Source organism: Myxine glutinosa, chromosome 4 (assembly GCF_964187855.1).
Source record: "Myxine glutinosa chromosome 4, kmMyxGlut1.1, whole genome shotgun sequence".
NCBI lineage: Eukaryota > Metazoa > Chordata > Myxini > Myxiniformes > Myxinidae > Myxine > Myxine glutinosa.
In genome coordinates this window covers 186,770,738-186,796,530 of record NC_136264.1, presented here as the reverse complement: position 1 = coordinate 186,796,530, position 25,793 = coordinate 186,770,738, and the positions used below count along the sequence as shown (strand labels likewise).

The following is a 25,793-nucleotide window of genomic DNA, read 5'->3' as shown; positions in this document are numbered from 1 at the left end:
CCTCACACCTAGCTCGTCTTCACGATGTTGAAACCAAAGCGTTCAGAATCATTGGAATCTCCTGCGATGAAGCTACCTCCGAGGGCCTTTCACTTACTCACAACAGGCAGGTTGGTGGTCTTTCTGTCTTCTACCGACTCCTCTCCGGCCTTGCTCCTCCAGCTCTCTCTGGGCTCTGTCCCCCAAATATTCCTACAGGTCGCACAAGATCTGCCTGCAACCCTCTTATGGTTAAACTGCCAAAATCAAGACTCTCTGCTCACCTTCACTCCATCATTCCTCAATTCTCCCGCCTCTGGAACAAACTGCCTCACTCTCTTCAATCCCACTCCTCCCTCCAGGTTTTTAAAACAGCTGTTCACCACCATCTCTTATCTTCCTCCATCCAAAACCTTGATCTTTTCTGCCCCCGCTAATTTCACCCAAAATCCACTTTTTTGAAATACCGACTTCTTTCCTGGAAGTCATTGGTGTCCTTGTGTTTATACTTCTCCCACCCCCCCCCCCCCTTCCCACGCCGCCTCCCCCCAAGCCCTCTCCCTCCCACACATTCCCGATGTCCCTGCTCTCAAATGTTGTGTTTATGTGCTTCCCCTTCTCTCCCCATCTTGTCTACCGCTCCCCTTTTTATATACTTTGTTTGTTTGTCTGTTTGATTTGTTTGTGTGATAAATGCTGGCTGTTTCACGAGCCTCGATTATGTATACAAAAAAAAAAAAAAGCAACACAGAAGCTGGCAATATGAGAACAACATGAGTATAACATTACTATGGACAGACACAGCTGTGAGGTGGTCGTATATGAAATGCATTTCAGGAGCGCCCGGAGAGCGGATCGCCATTTTACAGATGAAAATGGTGAGCATTTCAAGAAAAAGTAAAATTCATTGCGACAGGGTTTCTTATATTCCTTTTGAGTTGGCAGACTCGGCAAATTAAAAGAAACTTCAAAAGTAAACGTTGAATAGTCATTGGGAATAACCTTTTCGCCGGTCACTGCCATCCCAGACAAAGCAAACCATATTGGAAGCCTCGCGGCGCATTTCACAAGGCGAGGATGAACCGCAGGTGAAAGAAAAGAAAAGGAAAGGTTCAAACGTGGTTCACGGACCGTCTGCCAAACCGAGCGAGTGAACACAGTGGTCACCCCCATCAAAGTGAAAGAGTCAGGTTGGATGAACTTAAACTCCGATGGCTTTTGGCGCTACCGCCAACTGCATGACCACAAGTAATCAAAGCATCAAGGATAAAATAATGGCATGTGTGTGTGATGGTTATCCTGCTTAGGGCAGTTTATTGGATTGAAGCGTTTCATTTCTTAGCAATAACTACAACTACTTTTAACAGTCCCCTCTTATTCCCACCATCTCATGGGGTCGGCCGGGGAAAGTTTTTGGCCCAAGTCATTAACAATCCGGCTGACCAGGCCTTACGTTCGACTGAAGTTTATTTCGGCAGAAGTTCGTAATTTGTTCTGGGTGCCAGCAATACCTCACCTACTCTTCGTTAAAGACACCGTGGGATCCTTAACATTCACCAACTAATGCTATTACATGGAAAACCCAGTTTAACGTCCATCGGAGGAATGCCGCACAAAAGTAACCGTTCAGAAAGATTATAGTCAGATCTGGAAACAGCTAGAAGGTGTGTCCAGTACCTCTGCGCCATCTGGTCGGACAACCTTTAAATGACGTGGGAATGGAAACATACAACTATGGTTTTTAAGAGCGCATGTTTTGTGTACGTCTCCAGTAATTGAGAAATCTGAAGAAAGTTCCGCCATGTGCGATTGTTACTCAAGAAATATTCGAGAGATTTGTATTTAAATCTCTGGGTGCAATTATTGTTTGCTCGTCGTGCATTCATGATTATTACCTCTGCCACCAAAGGTGGTTGGAGGTTATGTTTGCACTCCTGTCTGTCTGTCTGTCTGTTTGTCCGTTTGTGAACAAAATATCTCAAAAAGTTGTGGACGGATTCGGACGAAATTTGGCAGAGATGTAGCGTATGTGACAAGGACGAAATTATCAGATTTTGGTGAATATGCAGATTCGGATCCGGCTACTAGAATTTTTAAAGTGATTCTTCACCATTGGGAGATCGGGCCAAAAACGATACATAGCAGGACATCTCAAAAAGTTGTGGACGGATTCGGACGAAACCTGGTGGACGGGTTGTGTGTGTGACACGGAAGAATCGATTCGATTTTGGTGGAGATCTGAATAAGGATTCGGATATGAGAATTATTTAATTTTTACGTGATTCTTCACCATTGGGAGATCGGGACAAAAACGATACATAGCAGGATATCCCAAAAAGTTATGGATGGATTTGGACGAAACTTGGTGGTCAGGTTGTGTGTGTGACAAGGAAGAATCGATTCGATTTTGGTGAAGATCTGAGTAAGGATTCGGATATGAGGATTATTTAATTTTTACGTGATTCATCACCATTGGTAGATAGGGCCAAAACGATACATAGCAGGATATCTCAAAAAGTTATGGATGGATTCGGACGAAACTTGGTGGTCAGGTTGTGTGTGTGACAAGGAAGAATCGATTAATTTTGATGAAGATGTGAATAAGGATTCGGATATGAGAATTATTTAATTTTACGTGATTCATCACCATTGGTAGATAGGGCCAAAACGATACATAGCAGGATATCTCAAAAAGTTATGGATGGATTCGGACGAAACTTGGTGGACAGGTTGTGTGTGTGACAAGGAAGAATCGATTAATTTTGATGAAGATCCGGATCCGGATCCGGCTAGTGGAATTCTTTAAGTGATTCTTCACCATTGAGTGATATGGCCAACCAGGTGGAGGTATGCTCCCTACTGAGTGCCCTTCTAGTTAAAAATGAATTGGTTTCAATATTGTTTTAAACTCTTAGCACTCGCCCGAGGTCTTGGTAGTTCCTAACAGCATACTCGTATTCAGATACAAGGTTGTGACGTTTCCTTTCTCATATAACAAAGTTTTGCAACTACTCTTACAACCATAATGACCTGGCAATGTTGGCACCACAAATGTAGAGGATCATGTTTACTACAATCAGCCTTTAAAAAAAAATTAGGAATACTTTCCATGTGCATAGCAGATCAAGTTACCCAGTAACCCCTAAATACCACCATTTTGTAAATTATTTATCAGTCATTAACTTTTGTCTCTAAGCTGTCTAGCCTGGGTTAGAATCCCGACCCAACTATAAACTGACATTGGGTTTGACAGGCAGGGTGATTCATCAATGTGTGTGCCGTCCTTCGGATGGACGTTAAACTGGGTGTCCCGTGTACCGGTATGAGTACGTTGCCGGACGTTGAAGATGCCACGCCGTCCTTCGCAAAGAGGAGGCGAGCTGTCGCGGGCACCATTAACGAATTACGCATTCCGACCTGAAGCTTAGTCGAACGTCAAGCCTTGGTTTGTGAAAGCCTTAGACTAAGCTTCCCCTGGCCAACCCAACAATAACGTGGGAATAGCTGTGGCCGGAAAAAAAAAAGCGAAGAAGAAGAAGATCTAGCCCATGAACTTTTGTAGCCACAGTGAGGTGGTGCATTGGGGATGAAAGAGTAAATCTTCCTGTGGTGTAAACACTGAGGTGGTGTGTTTGGAATGGAAGAGAGTAAATCTGTTGATTTTGTCACTTACACTCCTTTCAAAGATTAAAATTCAACACAAGCATCAACAGCAAAGTAATGTCGAGGATCTCTAACCCTCAGTGTTTGTATTATCTCTTTCTCTTCTCCAGCTATTCAAGATGGCCACTCATGCTGATTGCCCACCGCACAACCCAACACCAAAAATAAATAAATAAATGAAAATACCAGGGCATTCACCTGTTCCTGTGTACTCCAACCTTCCCACTGGCCTGCCCATTGGTGATGGAGGTACGGGGTAGTGGAGATGAGGATGGCATCATGCTGGAAGGGTTGCTCGCGATTCCCTCTGAACTCCGGCTCTCCCTGGGTCCTTCTTCCATGCAGCCTCCGGATTCCATCCATTGGTGGTGCAGTTCAGCCGGTAACAACCCTGAGTGGCCGAGTGCTCGATCATTATTCCATACCAATGGACCGCAAAGAGTGATCAACTGCCATTTTATCAGGTATTAGCTCATGCTTCATCAACTTATCATTCAAAGTGCCCACGTTATCTTCTGTCCCTGCCCTATACTTGTCATTTACAAATTACGTCAGCTGACAGATGATACAAGGACTCACAAAGAAACGCATTGCAGGAAAAAGCCATTAGATCTATAAATCCCACTTTTCCTATTTCTACATCCTGCACAGTATTTTATTCAAACTACATTTATTTAATACGTACATTCCATGCAAGCTCTCTGTATTATGGTGTATTTGGTCGTGGTACGACTACAAGGGCCTTCTCTTGAAAAACATACTTCCAAAATATTTTTTACATTTTATTTCCGCAAGTTGTGTGGAGAGAATTTCCAGCTTAAATTCAACACCCTGAGCATTCCTTACTCGTCACCCTGTTCCCCGTGACCCCTACATCATGTTTCACAATGAAATAATCCTCAATGACAGCGCACCAAAACATCCATGGTACTGTTCAATCTGCCATGACCAGACGTCATTTTAGATCAAACATGAACAATCTGTCCTGCCACCAACAAGGAAGGAGGTACAGAATAACAAACTGAAACCGCAAAGTCTCCTTATATTTACATTTGTACCTCAGACATGAGTTCTACACTATTCTATCATTATTCCTCACACCCCAACTTTTTTTTTTTTTTTTTGTATACAGGATCGAGGCTCGTGAAAGAGCTAACATTTATCACACAAAAAAATCAGAACAGACACACAAAGTATATAATAAGGGGAGCGGTAGACTAGATGGGGAGAGAAGGGGAAGCACACAAACACAACATTTGAGAGCAGGGAGATGTGTGGGAGGGAGAGGGCTTGGGGGGAGGAGGCTTGGGAAAGGGGTGGGGGAGGAGGGGTGAGAAGTATAAAACACAAGGATACTACAAGGACTTACAGGAAAAAAGTTGGTATTTCAAAAAAGTGGATCTGGGGTGAAATTTGCAGGGATAAACTTCTTCCGTTTAGAAAAGCCAAAATCGGGGCCGAAGGGCTGGATGGATGGCTAAGAGTTATCAAACTTGTCTTTGACCTCTCTAGTCTGGGTTTGATTTGCACACAGGACGTTGCATCAATGAGTGAACTGTCCATCAGATGGAAAGTTAAGCTAATGACCCATCTGCTGCCATTGGTTCCTGGGAGATGCTGGAAGATTCCTCAGTATATTTCGTAAACAGCTGTTGATTGTCTCCGGCACCGGAGCCAAATTGCAAACTCCTACTCCAATGAGATGTAGAGCCCATTTTGGTTACCATGTAGTTGTCGCCTCCGAGGTACTTCCAGTGTTCAAAAGGAGTTGCCATCAACTGACTTATTCCAAGGCCAAATGGCTCAGATTGCACGCAGGTGTACACAAGCACACAAGCGAACACACAAACAAACACACAAACACACACCAGACATGTTAGTGGCCTCTTTGGCATGCGTCACCTCTCATCATAGTCCAGAAACCACCATTCAAAAGGGCCCCAAAATTGGCTGATGTAGCACACGCACACCTAATGTCCAGATGGTTTGATTTCATATTCAACAAGCGTTACGCCTAGGTCCCCCGTCAGTGAAGTGATGTAAGTTGACAAAGTGGAAGACGCAAGGCGGCCATCTTGGATTTTGACGTGGTGACACAATTTCCAATAGCGTTCTTCCTTATGCCTAGATACACCCACACACCAGATTAGAAGTTGGTACTTCGCTTATTTTTCAAGATATTCCGCTCACAAGGTTCAGACATACATGGCGGTGGCCATGTTGGATTTTGACGTGGGTTGCACCCACACACCAAATTAGAATTCGGTCCTTTGCTTATGCACGCACTCATGCACGCACGGACGGATGCACACACGGACAGAGGGGAAAACCATAGTCCCCCTTTCGCTCTGCGGTGCGACGGGGGACAATTAGCTGGATGTTGTAATGTTGTATGCTTATCTTAGGACTTCTTGTATTCCAGAATTGTGGTGCTGTATCACTAACATGTGAGGATGCATTTTTCACTCCCACCTGCACGTACTGTACCTGTCCAATGGTGAAATACCGGGGACAAATCTATGTAAATGTATAGATCAGCAACTGCTCATTGTGTGTCCTCTAAATTTGGAACATAATATCATCATCATCATCATCATCATCATCATCATGTACTATGCCCGATCCAGAACGTTTGGTGCTGCAAAAGACGTTGTGAGGCTAAAATCCTGGTCGGGTCACCAGTCCAATTCAGGAAGTCAGATCAGGAATTAAAAATGTGTTCAGGGTGTCGGAGATAGCTTGACTACTCTTCACGAAAGACACTGTGGGATCTTTAAGGTCCACAAGATAATGCTAGCAGATCGGGACACCAGGATTGACGTCCATTTGAGGGGGGAGCAGTTTATTTGTGATGCAACATTCTGTGTGTAAAATACCAATCTGATAGTTTATAGTCTTGTCATTAATCAAATCCAGACAAGACAGCTCAAAAGCAACTAACGCCCGCAGACAGGACACCCAATTTAAGGTCCATCCAAGGGACAGTACACACATTGATGAATCACCATGCCTGTGAAACACCAGGATGACAGTTTCTTGCTGGGTCGGGAATCAAACCCAGGCTAGACAGCTCACAGGTGAGTGTGCATACCTCTCGGCCATCCAGGCAGCCAAACATAATATCAGCAATACCAATTTTAGATGTCAATAATATTAATTTGGGTGAAATAGTTGGATATATTCCCGAGAAAATCCCAGGTTTAGAGGACCGCGTTATGACACGGGGTGTTTTCTGTTGTCAAGCTCATACAGTCACGTGAAAAAGTATGTAAAGTTTTGACTTTTACAACATATTTCAACATACAGCTATTTGATCTTCATTTCAACAATATTGATACATAAAGGTGATATAATATAACAAATATCATGAAACATTTACATTTTGTAGTCCATTGAATAATTTAAATAAACATAAATGCAAATTTCGCATGTGGAAAAAGTAAGTACACCCCTACATTTATCACTACTTCAAATACCTAAAATTATAATCAGGTGCACCAGCTCAGGTGCAAATAATTAGAACATCGTTAGAGAGGATCTTGGAGGAACCTGTCTTATTTAAACCTCAGACATTGAGTTTGGTTTGCTCTTTGTTGTTGAAGTGTGCGGCGTCACCATGCCTAGATCAAAAGAGCTCTCTGAGGCCTTCAGAAAGAAGGTTATAGATGCCTACGAGTCTGTGAAGGGATTTAAAAAGATCTCCAAACAATTTGAAATCAATCATTCGACTGTCCGGAAGATCATCTACAAGTGGAAGTTGTTCAGGCCAGGCTGCCCCAGCAAGTTCAGCCCGAGAGCAGACCGCAAGATGCTGAAAGAAGTCTCTAAGAACCCCAGAATGTCATCACGAGACCTACTGGTAGCTCTTGCCACTGTTGATGTGAAAGTGCATGAGTCTACCATTAGAAAGAGGCTGCACAAATTTGATCTACATGGGAGGTGTGCCCGGAGAAAACCTTTGCTGTCCAGAAAGAACATCAGGGCAAGACTAAAGTTTGCCAATGAACACCTCGGCAAAGACCAGCACTTCTGGAACAATGTGCTCTGGACAGATGAGTCAAAGGTAGAGCTATTTGGCCACAGTACCAGAGGACATGTTTGGCGAAAACCAAAGACAGCATTTGACCACAAGGACCTGATACCAACTGTAAAGCATGGTGGTGGAAATATTATGGTTTGGGGCAGCTTTGCTGCATCAGGGCCTGGGCAGCTCACCATCATAGAATCCACTATGAATTCTTCATTGTACCAGAGGGTGCTTGGGGATAATGTGAGGCCATCTGTCGGAAAGTTGAAGCTCAACCGAAGGTGGACCTTGCAACATGACAATGACCCTAAACATACCAGTAAATCCACCAAGGAATGGCTGAAAAGAAAGAAATGGAGGGTTCTGGAATGGCCAAGACAAAGCCCAGATCTAAATCCCATCGAGATGTTGTGGGGGGATTTGAAACGAGCTGTGCATGCAAGAAACCCCTCAAACATCGCACAGCTGAAATAATTCTGCATGGAGGAGTGGACAAAAATTTCTCCCAGTCGATGTCAGAGACTGGTAGACAGTTATAGGAAACGCCTACTTGAGGTTGTTTCTGCCAAAGGGGGCAATACCACCTATTAGAGCCAAGGGTGTACTAAGTACTTACTTTTTCCACATGCGAAATTTGCATTTATGTTTATTTAAATTATACAATAGACTACAAAATGTAAATGTTTCATGATATTTGTTATATTATATTGTAGCGGTTACCGCTGGATGTACATAATCGCCTTGCACCGGCCAGAACACGGCCAGACGCGCCTCTCCCGGGCATGCCCGGACTCACTGTTCCCGGGCACGCCCGAACCTCCCGGGCACGCCCGGTCTCGTCTTTCCTGGGCATGCCCGCTCTCGCCTTTCCAGGGCTCGCCCAGAGCGTCCGGGCATGCCCGCTATCGCCTTTCCAGGGCACGCCCAGAGCGTCCGGGCATGCCCGCTATCGCCTTTCCAGGGCTCGCCCAGAGCGTCCGGGCATGCCCGCTATCGCCTTTCCAGTGCTCGCCCAGAGCGCCCGGGCACGCCCAGCCTCGACTTGCCAGGCCGCAGCCAAACACGCCCGGGCAGGTCCAGACTCGCCTTTCCAAGGCTCGCCCTTGATACCCGGGCATGCCCGGTATAGCTTTTGCCGGGCAAACTTCCCGACATAAATGTGTATATATATTGTTGCCCGAAAAACGGGCTTGTCAGAATACCTGAGCTGTTTTGTTTCAATAAAGCAACTCGGACGAATTCCGTCTTTGGTCGCGTCAATTCTTTCGACTCGCGTTGGAGCGCAGTTCCTTCATTGGTGACCTACCGACATGGATACGGCAGTGACGCTTAAACTGCCTACCTTCTGGGAGACTCACGCGGCTGTTTGGTTCGCCCAGGCGGACTCCCAGTTCGCCCTGCGAGGCATCACCGCGGACGACACCCGCTTCCACCATGTTGTGGCGGCGCTCGGTCCCGCCACCGCGGCCCGCGCCTTGAGCCTCCTCCAGCACCCGCCGGCTGCTGACAAATACGACGCGCTGAAGACGCTCCTCCTCGGCGCTTTCGCCCTCTCACCGGCAGCACGCGCACGGCGCCTGCTTGACCTGCCCGAGCTCGGCGACACGCGCCCGTCCGAGCGCATGGACTATATGCTCTCGTTGCTCGGCGAGCACTCTCCGGCATTCCTGTTCCGGGAGCTGTTCCTCCGTCAGCTGCCTAACCCGGTACGCCTCACCCTGGCTGGCACGTTGATCACGGATTCCCGCGCCCTCGCCAGGGAAGCCGATAAGATCTCCTCGGCGGGCCAGCACATCGGCGCGGTTACCTGGAGCCCGCCGCCGTCCGAGGCGACGCCCACGACGCCCGAGCGCCCTGCGCGGTTGGAGGCCGAACTGCCTGTGCAACTGGCGGCCGCCACGCCGCACCGCCCGCTTCCGACACGACGGCCGGGGCCTCCACCTGACCGGGCGTGGTGTTATTACCACGCCAGGTTCAGACACAAGGCTCGGACGTGCCGGCCCCCGTGCACTTTCGGCAGGTCGGGAAACGGCCAGGCCGGCGTTCATTCCCAGCCATGAGCGCCGGCCACTCGGGCAACTTGCTGTTTATTCGGGACAAAGCGTCTGGACGGCGTTTCCTGTGTGACACCGGCGCCCAACTGAGCGTCATACCTGCCTCCGAGCAGGACAGGCTGGACGCAGTTTGCGGCCCCTCTTTGGTCGCTGCTAATGGCTCGGCCATACGCACTTTCGGCCCACGCGTCGTCACCCTCTGCTTCGGCAGCCAGCGCTTTCAATGGACTTTTGTTACCGCCAGCGTCCCCGTGGCTTTGCTGGGCGCCGACTTCCTCTGCACGCACGGGCTGCTGGTCGACGTCAAATGACGTCGCCTTGTCCACGCCGAGACCTTCAGCTCCCTGGCGTGCACAATGAGCAGCTCCGCGCCGACCGAACTGGCGTGCGCCCTCCCGGCAACGAACGAGTTCGCTCGCCTGCTCGTGGAATTCCCGGCCCTCACGCGGCCGACGTTTTCGGCCGTCGCGGTGCGGCACGGGATCGAGCACCACATACCCACTACGGGCCCGCCGGTCTACGCCAGGGCCCGCCGCCTCGACCCAGCCAAGCTCGCCATGGCAAAGGCCGAATTCGACGCGTTGGAGCACCTCGGCATCGTGCGGCGCTCCGATAGCGTGTGGGCCTCGCCACTGCACATCGTGCCAAAGCCAGGGGGTGGATGGCGCCCGTGTGGTGACTACCGCCGTCTCAATGACGCTACCACCCCCGACAGGTACCCGATCCTGCATATTCAGGACTTTTCCGCCCGTTTGGCGGGACGGGTCATCTTTTCGAAAATTGACCTGATACGGGGCTACCACCAGGTACCTGTCCGGGCGGCCGACGTCCCGAAGATGGCCGTCATCACACCGTTCGGCCTGTTCGAATTTTTGCGGATGCCGTTTGGCCTCAAGAACGCGGCCCAGGCGTTCCAGCGCTTGATGGACGGCGTGCTGCGCGACCTGCCGTTTCTTTTCGTCTATCTGGACGACATCCTCGTCGCCAGCACGTCCCGCGCTGAGCACCTCCTCCACCTCCGAACACTGTTCGGTCGCCTCAGCGAGCACGGCTTAATTGTCAACCCGGTCAAATGCCACTTCGGCGCGACGACCGTTGACTTTTTGGGCCACCGCATCACCAAGACCGGGGCCGTGCCGCTGCCGACCAAGGTCGAGGCCATCACCACATTCCCGCGTCCCCGTTCCATCAAGGCCCTCCAAGAGTTCCTCGGCATGGTGAATTTTTATCACCGATTCGTGCCCCGCGCTTTTCAGCTCATGCGGCCCCTTTACGAGGCCCTCCGGGGCAAGCCGGCCAAGCATGACATTGTTTGGTCCGCGGCCATGGACGCGGCCTTCGCCAGTGCCAAACGGGCCCTCGCCGATGCAACGCTGCTGGCTCACCCGGTGCTCAACGCGCCCATCGCCCTCACTACGGACGCCTCCAACTACGCGGTGGGCGCCGTCCATGAGCAATGGGTGGACGGGGTTTGGCAGCCACTCGCTTTTTTCAGCCGGCAACTCCGGCCGAACGAGTTAAACTACAGCACGTTCGACCGCGAGCTGCTCGGGCTATTCCTGGCCGTTCGCCATTTCCGACACCTCCTGGAGGGCCGCCCGTTCACGGCTTTCGTCGACCACAAGCCGTTGGTCTACGCAATGGCTAAGGTCACGGAGCCGTGGTCGGCCCGCCAGCAGCGCCACCTCTCCGCCGTGTCGGAGTTCACCACGGACATCCAGCACGTCGCCGGCAAAGACAACGCCGTGGCCGACTGCCTTTCGCGGGCCAGCGCGAACGCGGTCCACCTCGGCGTGGACTTCACGCTCATGGCGGCCGACCAGACCACCGACGCCTCGGTGCAGGCACTCCGCGTGGCGGACACGGGCCTCCGCCTGGCCGACATCCCCTTCGCGGGCACCGTCCTGCTCTGCGACGTCTCCCAGGGCCAGCCTCGCCCCATCGTGCCCGTTTCCTGGCAGCGCCGCATCTTCGCCTCCATCCACGGCCTTTCTCACCCGGGCCGGAAAGCTTCTCAGAAGCTGGTGTCGGCGCGTTTCGTCTGGCACGGCCTTCGACGAAACATCCGCGACTGGGCCAACGCCTGCACGGCCTGCCAGCGAGCCAAGGTCCACCGCCACACCCAGGCCCCGCTGGCACCTTTCGCCGTGCCTGAACGGCGTTTCGACCACGTCCACGTGGACCTGGTGGGTCCCCTGCCCCCCTCGCGGGGGTTCACCCACCTGCTCATCATGGTGGACAGGACCACCAGGTGGCCGGAGGCCGTGCCCCTCACCTCCACCACCACCGCCGACGTGGCGCAGGCGTTCATCGCCACCTGGGTCGCGCGCTTCGGCGCACCAGCGGACATCTCGTCCGACCGCGGCCCACAGTTCACGTCTGAGCTTTGGGGCGCGGTCGCCCGTTCGTTGGGGGTCACGCTGCACCGCACCACGGCCTACCACCCCCAAGCCAATGGGTTGTGCGAACGGTTTCACCGCTCCATGAAGGCCGCACTCATGGCCGGCCTTCAGGACGACGGTTGGGCCGACCGGCTGCCGTGGGTCCTTTTGGGCCTTCGCACGGCCCCCAAGGAAGACCTCCAGGTGTCCGCCGCCGAGCTCGTCTATGGCCAGCCACTCCGCGTCCCGGGCGAATTCGTTCATGACGCTACCAGTCCCTGGTCCGCCGCTCGCCAGCGCTCGGACCTCCAGGAGGCCGCCCGACGATTTGCCCCCGTGCCGACGTCCCGCCACGGTGGCCCCCAGTCCTACGTCCCCCCGGCGCTTCGCACAGCGGAGTACGTCTTTGTGCGTCATGACGCGCACCGGGGGCCACTCCGGCCGCCGTACAACGGGCCCTTCCGGGTCCTGCGACGGGGCGACAAGTCTTTCATCGTCGACTTCGGCGGCCGGCCGGACCGGATTTCTGTGGACCGCCTCAAACCGGCGCACATGGACGTCGACCGACCACCACGGTTGGCCCTTCCTCCGCGGCGAGGCCGCCCCCCGTCCACAGTTCCCCCCGCTCGACCACCCACCACCACGTCAGACCCCTCCCCACGACCCTCCAGGGGTCGCTTCGGCCGGGTCATCCGGACCCCCCTTAAATTGACCCTGCCGGTGCAGGTCGATTCTGGAGGGGCGTGTGTCGCGGTTACCGCTGGATGTACATAATCGCCTTGCACCGGCCAGAACACGGCCAGACGCGCCTCTCCCGGGCATGCCCGGACTCACTGTTCCCGGGCACGCCCAAACCTCCCGGGCACGCCCGGTCTCGTCTTTCCCGGGCATGCCCGCTCTCGCCTTTCCAGGGCTCGCCCAGAGCGTCCGGGCATGCCCGCTATCGCCTTTCCAGGGCTCGCCCAGAGCGTCCGGGCATGCCCGCTATCGCCTTTCCAGGGCACGCCCAGAGCGTCCGGGCATGCCCGCTATCGCCTTTCCAGGGCTCGCCCAGAGCGTCCGGGCATGCCCGCTATCGCCTTTCCAGTGCTCGCCCAGAGCGCCCGGGCACGCCCAGCCTCGACTTGCCAGGCCGCAGCCAAACACGCCCGGGCAGGTCCAGACTCGCCTTTCCAAGGCTCGCCCTTGATACCCGGGCATGCCCGGTATAGCTTTTGCCGGGCAAACTTCCCGACATAAATGTGTATATATATTGTTGCCCGAAAAACGGGCTTGTCAGAATACCTGAGCTGTTTTGTTTCAATAAAGCAACTCGGACGAATTCCGTCTTTGGTCGCGTCAATTCTTTCGACTCGCGTTGGAGCGCAGTTCCTTCAATATCACCTTTATCTGTCAATATTGTTGAAATGAAGATCAAATAGCTGTATGTTGAAATATGTTGAAAAAGTTAAAACTTTACATGGGGTGTACTTACTTTTTCACGTGATTGTATGCTTGAATATATTGGTGCAATTTCAAAATTAAACACTATACAAATGTAGTCTTGACCTCAAAGTAAAACAACACAATACTTGACCGGTACTCGATAGAGCACATTCAGCCAGGCTGAACAGTTTCCGTTTTGTATCTTACTGATAGGCCGGATCTGAATCCTCAACCAAAATCGAATCATCTTGTTTTTATCAACTAATCAACTCACCCACCTAGTTTTGTCATAACTTATCCACAGGTTTTGGAAATATCATCTAAGATATCGTTTTTGCCTCTATCTCAGTGGTGAAGAATCACTTTAAAAGTTCTCATATCCGGATCCAGATTCGGGATATTCACTAAAATCGAATCGATTTGTCCTTCACACACACCCAACCTGTCCACCCAGTTCCGTCCGAATCCGTCCACAACTCATTTTGAAATATCATGCGATATAAAGGTTTTGGCCCTATCACTCAATGGTGACGAATCACTGAAAAAAGAAAAGGTTCTCATAACCGAATCTGGGTCTTCACCAAAATCTAACTGATTTGTCCTCGTCAGACACCCAACCTGTCTACAAAATTTCGGCCGAATCCGTCCATAAGTTTTTGATATATCCTGTGCATAGACATACAGACAAATAGGCAGGAGGCAGGGGTGGTGGTGGTGGTCGTGGTGGTGGTGGTCGTGGTGGTGGTGGTCGTGGTTTCATATAAAACCTGTGGCTGCTTGACTGCATCATTGTTCTGGGGGCACAGCTGTGCCGTTGATGCAGTGCCCGGTGAGCTGGTACTCATTTTGCCGATCTTGGAAGGGTGACAGGCTGAGTCAACCCACCTAGTGTTAATTCAACGGCACTACAGGGGCGCAAACCTAAATCCGAAGATCTCAAGCCAGCCACTGTAACCATTAGCTAACACCAGGCTTCGACACGGGTGAAAATATAACCGGAGGAAAATCGTTTTTGGTTGATTTTTGTCACCAAGGCACTTGTTTTACAAAGACTATCGTCATCAAATTTTGACAGTAACTTAAAAAGTTACATTGGAAATGAGAATGTAAGTAAGATTTATAATAAAAGTCAACTGTAATTTTTTTTGTTCTGCAAGTCGTAGAGATTTTCATTCAAAATAAACAGCAGAACAGCGCCAAGAAGAAAATGCTGAGGCATCATGACCAGTATAATCCATATTATAAGAGAGCCGTGTGTGTGTGTGTGTGTTTGTGTGTGTGTTTGTGTGTGTGTGTGTGTTTGTGTGTGTATGTGTGTGTGTGTGTGTGTGTGTGTGTGTGCGTGCGTGTGTGTGCATGTGTGTGTGTGTGTGTGTGTGTGTGGGGGGGTATGTGGGTGGGGGTGGGGGGGGGGGATGGTGGTGTGTGTGTGTGTGTCTGTGTGTGTGTGTGTGTGTGTGTGTATGTGTGTGTGTGTGTGTGTGTGTGCGTGTGTGTGTGCGTGTGTGGGTATGTGGGTGGGGGGGGGGGGGGGATGGTGGTGTGTGTGTGTGTGTCTGTCTGTGTCTGTGTGTGTGTGTGCATGTGCATGTCTGTGTGTGTGCATCTGTCTGTCTGTCTGTCTGTGTGTGTCTGTCTGTCTGTGTTTCTGTCTGTCTGTGTGTGTGTTTTTGTCTGTATGTGTGTGTGTCTGTCTGTGTGTGTGTGTGTGTGTGTGTGTGTGTCTGTCTGTCTGTCTGTGTGTGTCTGTCTGTGTGTCACCATTTTTCTCAGAGATGGCTGAACATATCTTCCTCAAACTTTCAGAGGTGTTCAGAGGTTTTCAGAGGTGTCGAACTTTCAGATGTTTGAGGCCAAAAAAAATTTGAAAATTCTTAAGAAAGAAAAATGCGTTTTTTTTTTTTATCGCTCTATAGTGCCTAAAAGTTTGTAGCTTTGTGAAAGGTAACATTAAATGATCCCTGATCCCATTCCTTTGTGGATATAGGGAAGTGTTTTAAGCCCCACAAATAATAGACCGGGCAACACCGGGTACCCCTGCTAGTAATTGCCATGAAGCAGCAATACCACATAAATATGGTTGGACATTCTCAACATTGTCTAGGAAAATTGTGGCCTACATGATCTGATGATCAGTTGAATAACAAATCGTCACACAATTATATCTGCACATGTTTCATAATTTACACATTTACCTAATCTTCGTCTTCATCTGAGTTTTCATCAGGAACTTCTGTGTGCATTTTTGCGTAATTTGCCATCCTTGCAAATGCAAGCATCAGTGCAAAGGAAATGATTTGCCTTGCATTGGCATAGGCCAACCCTTCTGCATGCTAATTGGTGGCATCTACAGGAGGTGAGTTGTGAGTTCCAGCAACCCACTCGGAGCAGGTTCCGTTCACATGAGAACAGGGCTGAGTTGACCATCCAGAAGCTGCCAGCCATGCCAGTTTGGAGAAGGAAGATCTCAAAGTGTTCGCAAGGAACGTTTCCAAACAAGTGCCTGGAAATTGGCTCTTTTTCTATTTGCTCTTTCAGGCTGTTTGATGTTTGTGGCAGATTTTCGTTTTTTGTCGATGTTGACAGAATAGCCAGTGCCGTGATTCATCAGCAGTAACATACGTTGTTGTTTTTTGGCATAAGTGGCACACACAAACTCACATCATGCACGGACAGGGCCACATTCCCACGGACAGGGCCTAGATTGATCAATCTCTGTTGATACCTTTCAGAAATTTTTATCAGGTCCAGAGACTTTTTCTTGCCTATTCCAGAGAGAGCGCTGGTGCTTTCACAACCTGTCAGCAAATGGAAGTCTGGCAGAGCAAAGCATGGTGTTGGAACTAGCATTGCTGTGTTAAACAGGTTGTCTTTTGTGCCAGTGCGAAACCACAACTCGAGACAGTGGAGGGAGTCATAGGCATGGACCTTAGGATCGCAACATCTATATTAGCGGACTACCCGTGTGATCTGTGGAGTGTGTGCTTCCTCATTATCAGATCAGACAGAGCTCTGTCAAAGGCTGTGACTGACCGAGAGATATTGGCACACCATCCATACTATCCTTGAATCCACCAGCAACAATGACCCTCTTTCCAACCGACGGTATCTCGGTACCATTGTCAAATGGAGCCATATAGGTCTTGTTGAGAGGATTTCTGATGTACTTACTGCTTGTTTATACATAATGTTGATCAGACAATCACAAACAAAACACCAAAATCAACATCAGATTCGGCCGACCAACTCTCCTTTCTGATGGCTTCCAAAGTAGGACACTATTTGCTGCCTCTTCTTCGTGCCGGAGGACATGACCCGCCAATCTCAAACGCCTCTTGCTCACAACATCATAAATTTTTGCAAATTACTGTATAGTTCAATGTGTGTGACGTGGTCTTGCCATCGGATGTTGAGTATTTTACGGTGGAGCTTGGTGTAGTTGCCATCTATTTTACCTGTCATGCTCCTAGTCAGTATCCACGACTCACCCATACAGTAAGATTGATTCAACTGAAGCTTTACATAGCCGGATTTTGGTGCTTAGTTGCAGCGGGCACGCCATACTTTCTCAAGCTTGTTTGCTGCTGCCCACACCTGTCCAATGCAGCAGCTGATGTCATAGGCAGTGTTAGTGTATGAGCCAAGGTATTTTAAGTATTGAACTGTCTCGAGCACTTCACCATTTGCTGCCCTGCGAGTTCGTTGTTCATTCGGTCGACGATGTATGTGCATGTACTTTGTTTTTGAGGTATTGATAAGAAGACCGACTTTACTGGCTGTATCTTCGATTCTTGAGAGGATGTGCTGTGCATCTTGTAGTGAATCAGCAGCTACAGCGATGTCATCAGCGTAGTCGAGGTCAGATCGTTTCTGAGCAGGGCGTCTTTTGCTCATGCGGCGTTGCAGTGTGACACCATCTTCTTCCGTCAATGCATCACATCGTCGAGCACCATAATGAATAAGAAAGATGCAAGAGTGTCACCTTGCAGCACTCCCGCAGTGACGTCAAATACCGGAGTTGGCCCATCAGGTGTGAGGACAACAGCAGAAGTGCGATTTCTGATGTACTTGCCCCCAATGATTTTGGATTTGGGTATTTCCCAAGCGATATTCACTTCCAATGCAGTTGAAGACCCTCTTTTGAAATGCTCTCCTGCTTTGACAGGCACTTGTCTGTCGTATTGGTCGAAAATAATGTCAAATGTGTCGTTGCAGCAGTAGCAAACAAATGAAGTGGCCATTTCTCCCGGCTTGGATGGATTGGAGTAAGCAAAGAGATGTGATTGCATGGCCTATGGCATTCAGATTGTCCTCGCGTTTTCCTTTATCTTGAACCAGCTTCGAGGACTGCTTTTGCAGGCACAGCATTGCTTCCATAACCCACTTGTGCACCTTTACTCCTCAGTTGTTTAATTTTCCTTAAGCAGGACAAAATCCGTGCCACTAACATATGTGTTAGACTCGAGGAGGAGATCTTGTAAACCAGAGTCTTTGAACTGCTTCTTGCGTGACAGTTGGTGTTTATACAATCGGATAAGTCAACATAGCAAATTTGATGATCTTATTACAGCTATCTTGAGCTATCCTAAAGGATCTATGATATGCATTTGACCTTGACCTTTCACCTTTTGATATCAAATTAATCCTATCATCCAGCGTATGAAGACAAACTTGTATACCAGCTTTGGTGTGTATTCTCAATTGTCCCTTCACCTGTCATGTGATCAAACTCACATTCCCCTGAACATATGCACAACAAAGTATCCAAGATTGTTATGCACCTCGGCTTCAATCACATTTAGACAGCTCATGAGGTAGATACCACAATTCAATCGTACAACAGGCAAAGAAGTGTTCCTAAGATCTTACCAAAACTCAAGAAAGTGCCAAACCTTCCGAATACTCGATGTGCTGGTCATTTTGATCTTGAGCTCCTGGACTGTCTGGTCTTGTGACCAGTCATTCCTCCCTCCACAAGGCTGTATGTTTTAATACTTTAATGCAACAGTCTATTCCGCGTTGACATTCCTAAGTCAAACCTTTTACTTAAAAGTAATTTATCTTCTTCGAGGCAATCTACACATAATGCAGACATTGAGGAATTGGTTGGGATGAGAGGGAAGCGGTAAGGGATGCTGGTAGAATGAATGAATGAATGATCATTTTAAGGCCATTTTCCCCGCTAGAGCGAGGGTTAGCCTTGCGGGCCCCATGACAATCATGGTTCCCTGTTTGAGGCAATGTTTTTATGGCCGGATGCCCTTCCTGACGCCTCTTACGATGCGCAGGAATACAATGTACCTATTCTAAACCGGGGTACACACCGGGATCATTCATCCCAGCATGCTGGTGCTCAATTTGCCGACCTCGGAAGGATGACAGGCTGAGTCAACCCCCTGGCGTTAATTCAGCAATCGACCGGGATTCGAACCCAGGATCCTAGGATCCCAAGCCTGGACCCTAACCGCTAAGCCAACACCAGGTAGGTACAAAATTAAGAAAAGGAGGGTAAAGGGAAGGATGGATACGATGTGGAGACAGGAATATGAAAAGAGATAGGATGGGAGAATTTAAGGGCTGGCCGGAGGGTGGGGAGTGTGTTGTATATAATCACGAGCTATCCCCCTCCTTCCCTTGCCTGAGGAATCACTTCCATGCATATTTACAAATCAACTGTTTCCTCCAGTCATTGAATTTGATGACTCCCTGCTATCCTACATTATCCCTAAACATACTCATGGTATTCCTACTCTTGCTATCCTTGTTCATTCGTGCATCTTGTGTTTTCTCATTCCCTTAAATATGTTTCACTTTCAACATATTAACCTTAAATACATCATGTGTACTTCACATTGACATAGCTTTAAAGGAATCAAGCAAAATACGCACTTGGCTTAATGAGGTGGTGGGGATTGTGGGTATAGGGGGAAGGGTAGTGTTTATTGCCTTGTAATGTGCTACCAGGAGTTTCATTGATACCTTTCATGCCCTCGATGTCGTATCATGACCTCAATAAGACACATCAGGTGTATGTTTAAGTTTCACAATGCTTGTGAACTATTTTTTAAAGTCAAATATCACTAAACTGTTGTTGAAATCGATTCATTGTTTTTGAAAAAACGACATTTGAAATTGATCAGGTTTTTTTTTGTTAAACAAATTGCAAAAATAATACACAATCCACACAATGCAGGTTTATATATATATATAAAAAGTTTTTCTCCATGTAGAACACTGTTAGATAAACACCTGAGTAAAGAGAATTCCGATGAACAATAGATGATGGAAGTGTGGGACCTGCCAAGCTTCCCTGTTGTTGCTGCTGAAAGTGAATGCGTTGCTGCTGTGCAGTCAACTGCTGCCCCAAAAAGGCCTGGTGCTGCAAGAGACGGAGAAAGTCAAAGCATCTTGAGGGTAAGGAAAAAAAGAATCCAATCAAGTCAAGTAAAGACCATTTGAAGCATTTCGATCGATTTACAAAGCAGCACCTGGGTTTGCCAAAATGCTGCACGTACGTCCATTGAGGTCTGGAACCCGCTGCGGCTGGCTCGGCAGAGAAGAATGAATTTGACAAAACCACCAAATGTAAATTTGCATATCGAGCCAAAAAGTTGCAGTGTTGACTTCAAACCTGATGAGGTTCTCTTGAGGCATGTTCATTAGACCAAGCGTCGGAGTTGGTGGTCAACCTGAATGATTCATCACCATCTTTGTACGAACTTCACACGAATTCACGCGGTGCTCATCGGAAATTCAGACCAAGTTGAAGACACACAGAGCCTCCAATCTCCTTCTTTAATTGGATACCTCTTTTGGCGCCTTGCTGCTTTGCTGTTGATGCAGGAGCTGCAAGTGGAACTGCTCCTGCTGTTTCTTGTATAGCTCCTGCAGTTGCTGTGGCAAAAGAGGGGGAAATGACTCAAATTGTGCCTTTAAAGCCCGATGCCAGGAAGACCTCCAAAGGGTGATCCTGTCATTAGGCGATGGTTACTGGGTCGTGACACAGCCCTACTAATTCTGTGAGATTTGTGACCATATTGGATAAATGTTCCCGACTCACGGGACGTGGTCCAGCGAAGTCGCCTAAAAGCAAAGCTCAGATAGCCACCACAAACTTTATGCTAACACATACAAGTTTGGTTTGAAATTCAATATTGCACATGGAGAAAAAGAAACTAGGTGGAGAAAGGTAAGGCACCTGATAACTAAAAACTTAACATGATATGAGTTCTGTGTGGGTAACCTCTATTGAACATCTGGAACGACACCATTGATTTACAAAGCGATGTCTTTTTATTTAAGGCATTACAATAGGTTTCAAGATTTAAAAAAAAAAATGTTGTAAAAGACATTCTACGCACGGTGTTCTTCTTCGCCTGCACAGCTAAGTGCTACCCATGTTAAGGAAAAACCCTGCTTTGTTACCGCAACCTGTTGCAAAAGGAAGCTTTGTTGCTGCAGGAGGACCTGAAGCTGTTGAGTTGATGGAAGAATCTGTATCGGCTGCGAAGACATTCCAGCTGCAGAAATGGCCAGCGAAACCGGAATCTGCAAATGACAGCGCTAACAATTAGAGGAAAATTCTAACTCGAGGAAAACTTTGTTTGTCGGTAATTTATCAAAAACAGTCACATGAAAAACTAGGTACACCCCATGTAAAGTTTTGACTTTTTCAACATATTTCAACATACAGCTATTTGATCTTCATTTCAACAATATTGATAGATAAAGGTGATATAATATAACAAATATCATGAAACATTTACATTGTGTAGTCCATTGTATAATTTAAATAAACATAAATGCAAATTTCGAATGTGGAAAAAGTAAGTACACCCTTAGCTCTAAAAGGTGGTATTGCCCCCTTTGGCAGAAACAACCTCAAGTAGGCGTTTCTTATAACTGTCTACCAGTCTCTGACATCGACTGGGAGAAATTTTTGCCCACTCCTCCATGCAGAATTCTTTCAGCTGTGCGAGGTTTGAGGGGTTTCTTGCATGCACAGCTCGTTTCAAATCCCCCCACAACATCTCGAAGGGATTTAGATCCGGGCTTTGACTTGGCCATTCCAGAACCCTCCATTTCTTTCTTTTCAGCCATTCCTTGGTGGATTTACTGGTATGTTTAGGGTCATTGTCATGTTGCAAGGTCCACCTTCGGTTGAGCTTCAACTTTTCGACAGATGGCCTCACACTATCCTCAAGCACCCTCTGGTACAATGAAAAATTCATAGTGGATTCTATGATGGTGAGCTGCACAGGCCCTGATGCAGCAAAGCTGCCCCAAACCATAATATTTCCACCACCATGCTTTACAGTTGGTATCAGGTTCTTGTGGTCAAATGCTATCTTTGGTTTTCGCCAAACATGTCTTCTGGTATGGTGGCCAAATAGCTCTACCTTTGACTCATCTGTCCAGAGCACATTGTTCCAGAAGTGCTGGTCTTTGCCTCGGTGATCATTGGCAAACTTTAGTCTTGCCTGATGTTCTTTCTGGACAGCAAAGGTTCCCTCCTGGCACACCTCCCATGTAGATCAAATTTGTGCAGCCTCTTTCTAATGGTAGACTCTTGCACTTTGACATCAACAGTGGCAAGAACTACCTGTAGGTCCCATGATGACATTCTGGGGGTTCTTAGAGACTTCTTTCAGCATCTTGCGGTCTGCTCTCGGGCTGAACTTGCTGGGGCGGCCTGGCCTGAACAAGTTGGCAGTTGTTTGGAATCTTCTCCACTTGTAGATGATCTTCCGAACAGTCGAATGCTTGATTTCAAATTGTTTGGAGATCTTTTTAAATCCCTTCCCAGACTCGTAGGCATCTATAACCTTCTTTCTGAAGGCCTCAGAGAGCTCTTTTGATCTAGGCATGGTGACGCCACACATTTCAACAACAAAGAGCAAACCAAACTAAATGTCTGAGGTTTAAATAAGACAGGTTCCTCCAAGATCCTCTCTAACGATGTTCTAATTATTTGCACCTGAGCTGGTGCACCTGATTCTAATTTTAGGTATTTGAAGTAGTGATAAATGTCGGGGTGTATTTACTTTTTCCACATGCGAAATTTGCATTTATGTTTATTTAAATTATTCAATGGACTACAAAATGTAAATGTTTCATGATATTTGTTATATTATATCACCTTTTTCTATCAATATTGTTGAAATGAAGATCAAATAGCTGTATGTTGAAATATGTTGTAAAAGTCAAAACTTTACATGGGGTGTACTTACTTTTTCACGTGACTGGATGATGTTGTTTGCTCAAGGTTAAGTCCAATTTGGGACGGTCTGGGCGTTACCAAACAGAGCAGTCACACTAACAAAAAGTATCAACTTAATAAAGTTCCTCTCACGAAAGATGCCATAAGATATGATACTATTTCAAGCACATTCTGGTAGATGGGACAATTTTGAAGAGCCCCATGTAAAGAAAGTTTGAGGAATCATTCATAAGGCAGTGTGGGGTTTAGACCCTGCACAGAAGAAAACCTAGAACGATAACAGCTTAGAGGTGAAAATCAAAAGAACACCACCACTCAGCACCCTGTAATTCCTCTGTGACTCAAAGAATTTTAAAAATCCAAATTGCAAATACATATGAGGAAACTTCCAACTTAGAAAAGCCCAATGTCATTCAACTTTTAATGGAGTATGTAAAAAGAATATCTTAATGTGAAAGGTTACCTTTAATACAAACATCTACCTTGTCCGTCTACCATTTCATTCATTGAATGTAATCTTCAAAAGGGAATGCAAGGTTTATCTCCTTTTGGGACAGAAATGAACTGGCGTTTCTCATTATTGTATAAACGCCATGTTTCAGACCATGTCATTGGCCAATGATCAATAGTGGGAAGCCAGAGGCCTGATTTGGGGTTGGGCTTTGTGGAGTCCCCACAGCCAGTTTGGACAAGAATTTCAAATGTAGTCACGAGTGCCGGCATACAATGGCCTACTCTTTTTGAAAGGCACCATACGATCCTCTAATGTCCACCAGATAATATACTGCTAGGAGTGTGTCCAACACGAGGGACAGCACACTCGATGGTGTAACACCGTGTCTGTGAAGCACCAAGGTAAAAGTTTGTAGTAATGTTGGGAACCAGACCCAGGATGCATAGTTAAAACATGAGTACTCTAGCTCTAAGCTCTCCTAGCAGTGCACCACTTTGGTAGTTTAAATAATCACATTGCACAGTTATAATGAACCATATTTCACCAAGATTAAATAAAACTCTCAAAATTATTATTACAAAGTGTTATTAAATCGCAATTCAAACTCCCGACATTTTGCAAATAACACAAAAGTGAGCTCAAACCACAACACAACGGTCGTGACAATCATCCCCCTCTACCCCCCCCCCCCCCCCCACTCCCTCCCTTGTACCCATCCATACCATCTTCACTTTTCATCTTTCTAACTACACTCACACTTCGTTATAGGACTCGTGGAGTATCGTCTTGATAGTTGTTGTTAGTTTATGCCTCCATTAGTCTGTCCGCCACAGAAGCTTATAGTTTCTGCCTTGTCGTGAGCAAAAAGGTACACACTTTGATCCTGGTAAAAGTTGGAGCCAAATTGGATGCATATGTATTTGCAGATGCTTCACAATGTTTAAAGGTCTTGCGTTCATAAAAAGGACACGATACCGGCAGAGCTCAGACGATAGACAACCCTGTTATGCTGTGATGACTGTCGTTGCAATACTATCAATGAACAGGGATGCAAGATCCCGGTGTTTCGTATTCAGGATGATATTCAACATGTGTGTCATCGAGAAGAAGGACATTAAACAAGTGTCCCATCTGCTAGCATTAGTTGGTGGATGTTAAAGTTCCCACAATGTCCTTTGCGAAGAGTAGACGAGTTATCGCCGGCACCCTGAACAAATTACAAATTCCTGCCCAGACTGCGGCTAGCAAGTGGTTTTTTTTATTTTATTTTTTGTTTTTTTTTGTATACTGAATCGAGGCTCGTGAAAGAGCTGACAACCGCGAGGGAAAGACAAAGACAGTACATGGGGACCGCGAGGGAAAGACAGTACATGGGGACCGCGAGGGAAAGACAAAAACAGCACATGGGGACCGCGAGGGAAAGACAAAGACAGCACATAGGGACCGCGAGGGAAAGACAAAGACAGTACATGGGGACCGCGAGGGAAAGACAAAAACAGCACATGGGGACCGCGAGGGAAAGACAAAGACAGTACATGGGGACCGCGAGGGAAAGACAGTACATGGGGACCGCGAGGGAAAGACAGTACATCACATGGGGACCGCGAGGGAAAGACAAAAACAGCACATGGGGACCGCGAGGGAAAGACAAAGACAGTACATGGGGACCACGAGGGAAAGACAAAGACAGCACATGGGGACCGCGAGGGAAAGACAAAGACAGCACATAGGGACCGCGAGGGAAAGACAAAGACAGTACATGGGGACCGCGAGGGAAAGACAAAAACAGCACATGGGGACCGCAAGGGAAAGACAAAGACAGTACATGGGGACCGCGAGGGAAAGACAGTACATGGGGACCACGAGGGAAAGACAAAGACAGCACATGGGGACCGCGAGGGAAAGACAAAGACAGCACATAGGGACCGCGAGGGAAAGACAAAGACAGTACATGGGGACCGCGAGGGAAAGACAAAAACAGCACATGGGGACCGCGAGGGAAAGACAAAGACAGTACATGGGGACTGCGAGGGAAAGACAAAGACAGCACATAGGGACCGCGAGGGAAAGACAAAGACAGTACATGGGGACCGCGAGGGAAAGACAAAAACAGCACATGGGGACCGCGAGGGAAAGACAAAGACAGTACATGGGGACCGCGAGGGAAAGACAAAGACAGTACATGGGGACCGCGAGGGAAAGACAAAAACAGCACATGGGGACCGCGAGGGAAAGACAAAGACAGTACATGGGGACCGCGAGGGAAAGACAGTACATGGGGACCGCGAGGGAAAGACAAAAACAGCACATGGGGACCGCGAGGGAAAGACAAAGACAGTACATGGGGACCGCGAGGGAAAGACAAAGACAGTACATGGGGACCGCGAGGGAAAGACAGTACATGGGGACCGCGAGGGAAAGACAAAAACAGCACATGGGGACCGCGAGGGAAAGACAAAGACAGCACATAGGGACCGCGAGGGAAAGACAAAGACAGTACATGGGGACCCAACGTGAAGTTTGATCTTCTTGGAGGTTCCAGGACACCAGGTTACACTGCTTGTTCTCCTCGGGTATGTTTTCTGTCTGG

General features: G+C 48.1%; 1 protein-coding gene across 1 annotated transcript in view; it reads right to left on the bottom strand.

Annotated features, from left to right (window-relative positions):
- Positions 1–25,793, bottom strand: part of LOC137425574 (forkhead box protein P4-like) — a 224,255-nt gene that overhangs the window by 83,445 nt on the left and 115,017 nt on the right. The window contains exons 4-7 of the mRNA XM_068114138.2: positions 20,955–21,077; positions 20,337–20,423; positions 19,779–19,908; positions 3,841–4,033 (exon numbers count right to left, since the gene is read on the bottom strand). Coding sequence (XP_067970239.1) covers positions 3,841–4,033; positions 19,779–19,908; positions 20,337–20,423; positions 20,955–21,077 — 533 coding nt within the window. The remainder of the gene's footprint in view (positions 1–3,840; positions 4,034–19,778; positions 19,909–20,336; positions 20,424–20,954; positions 21,078–25,793) is intronic.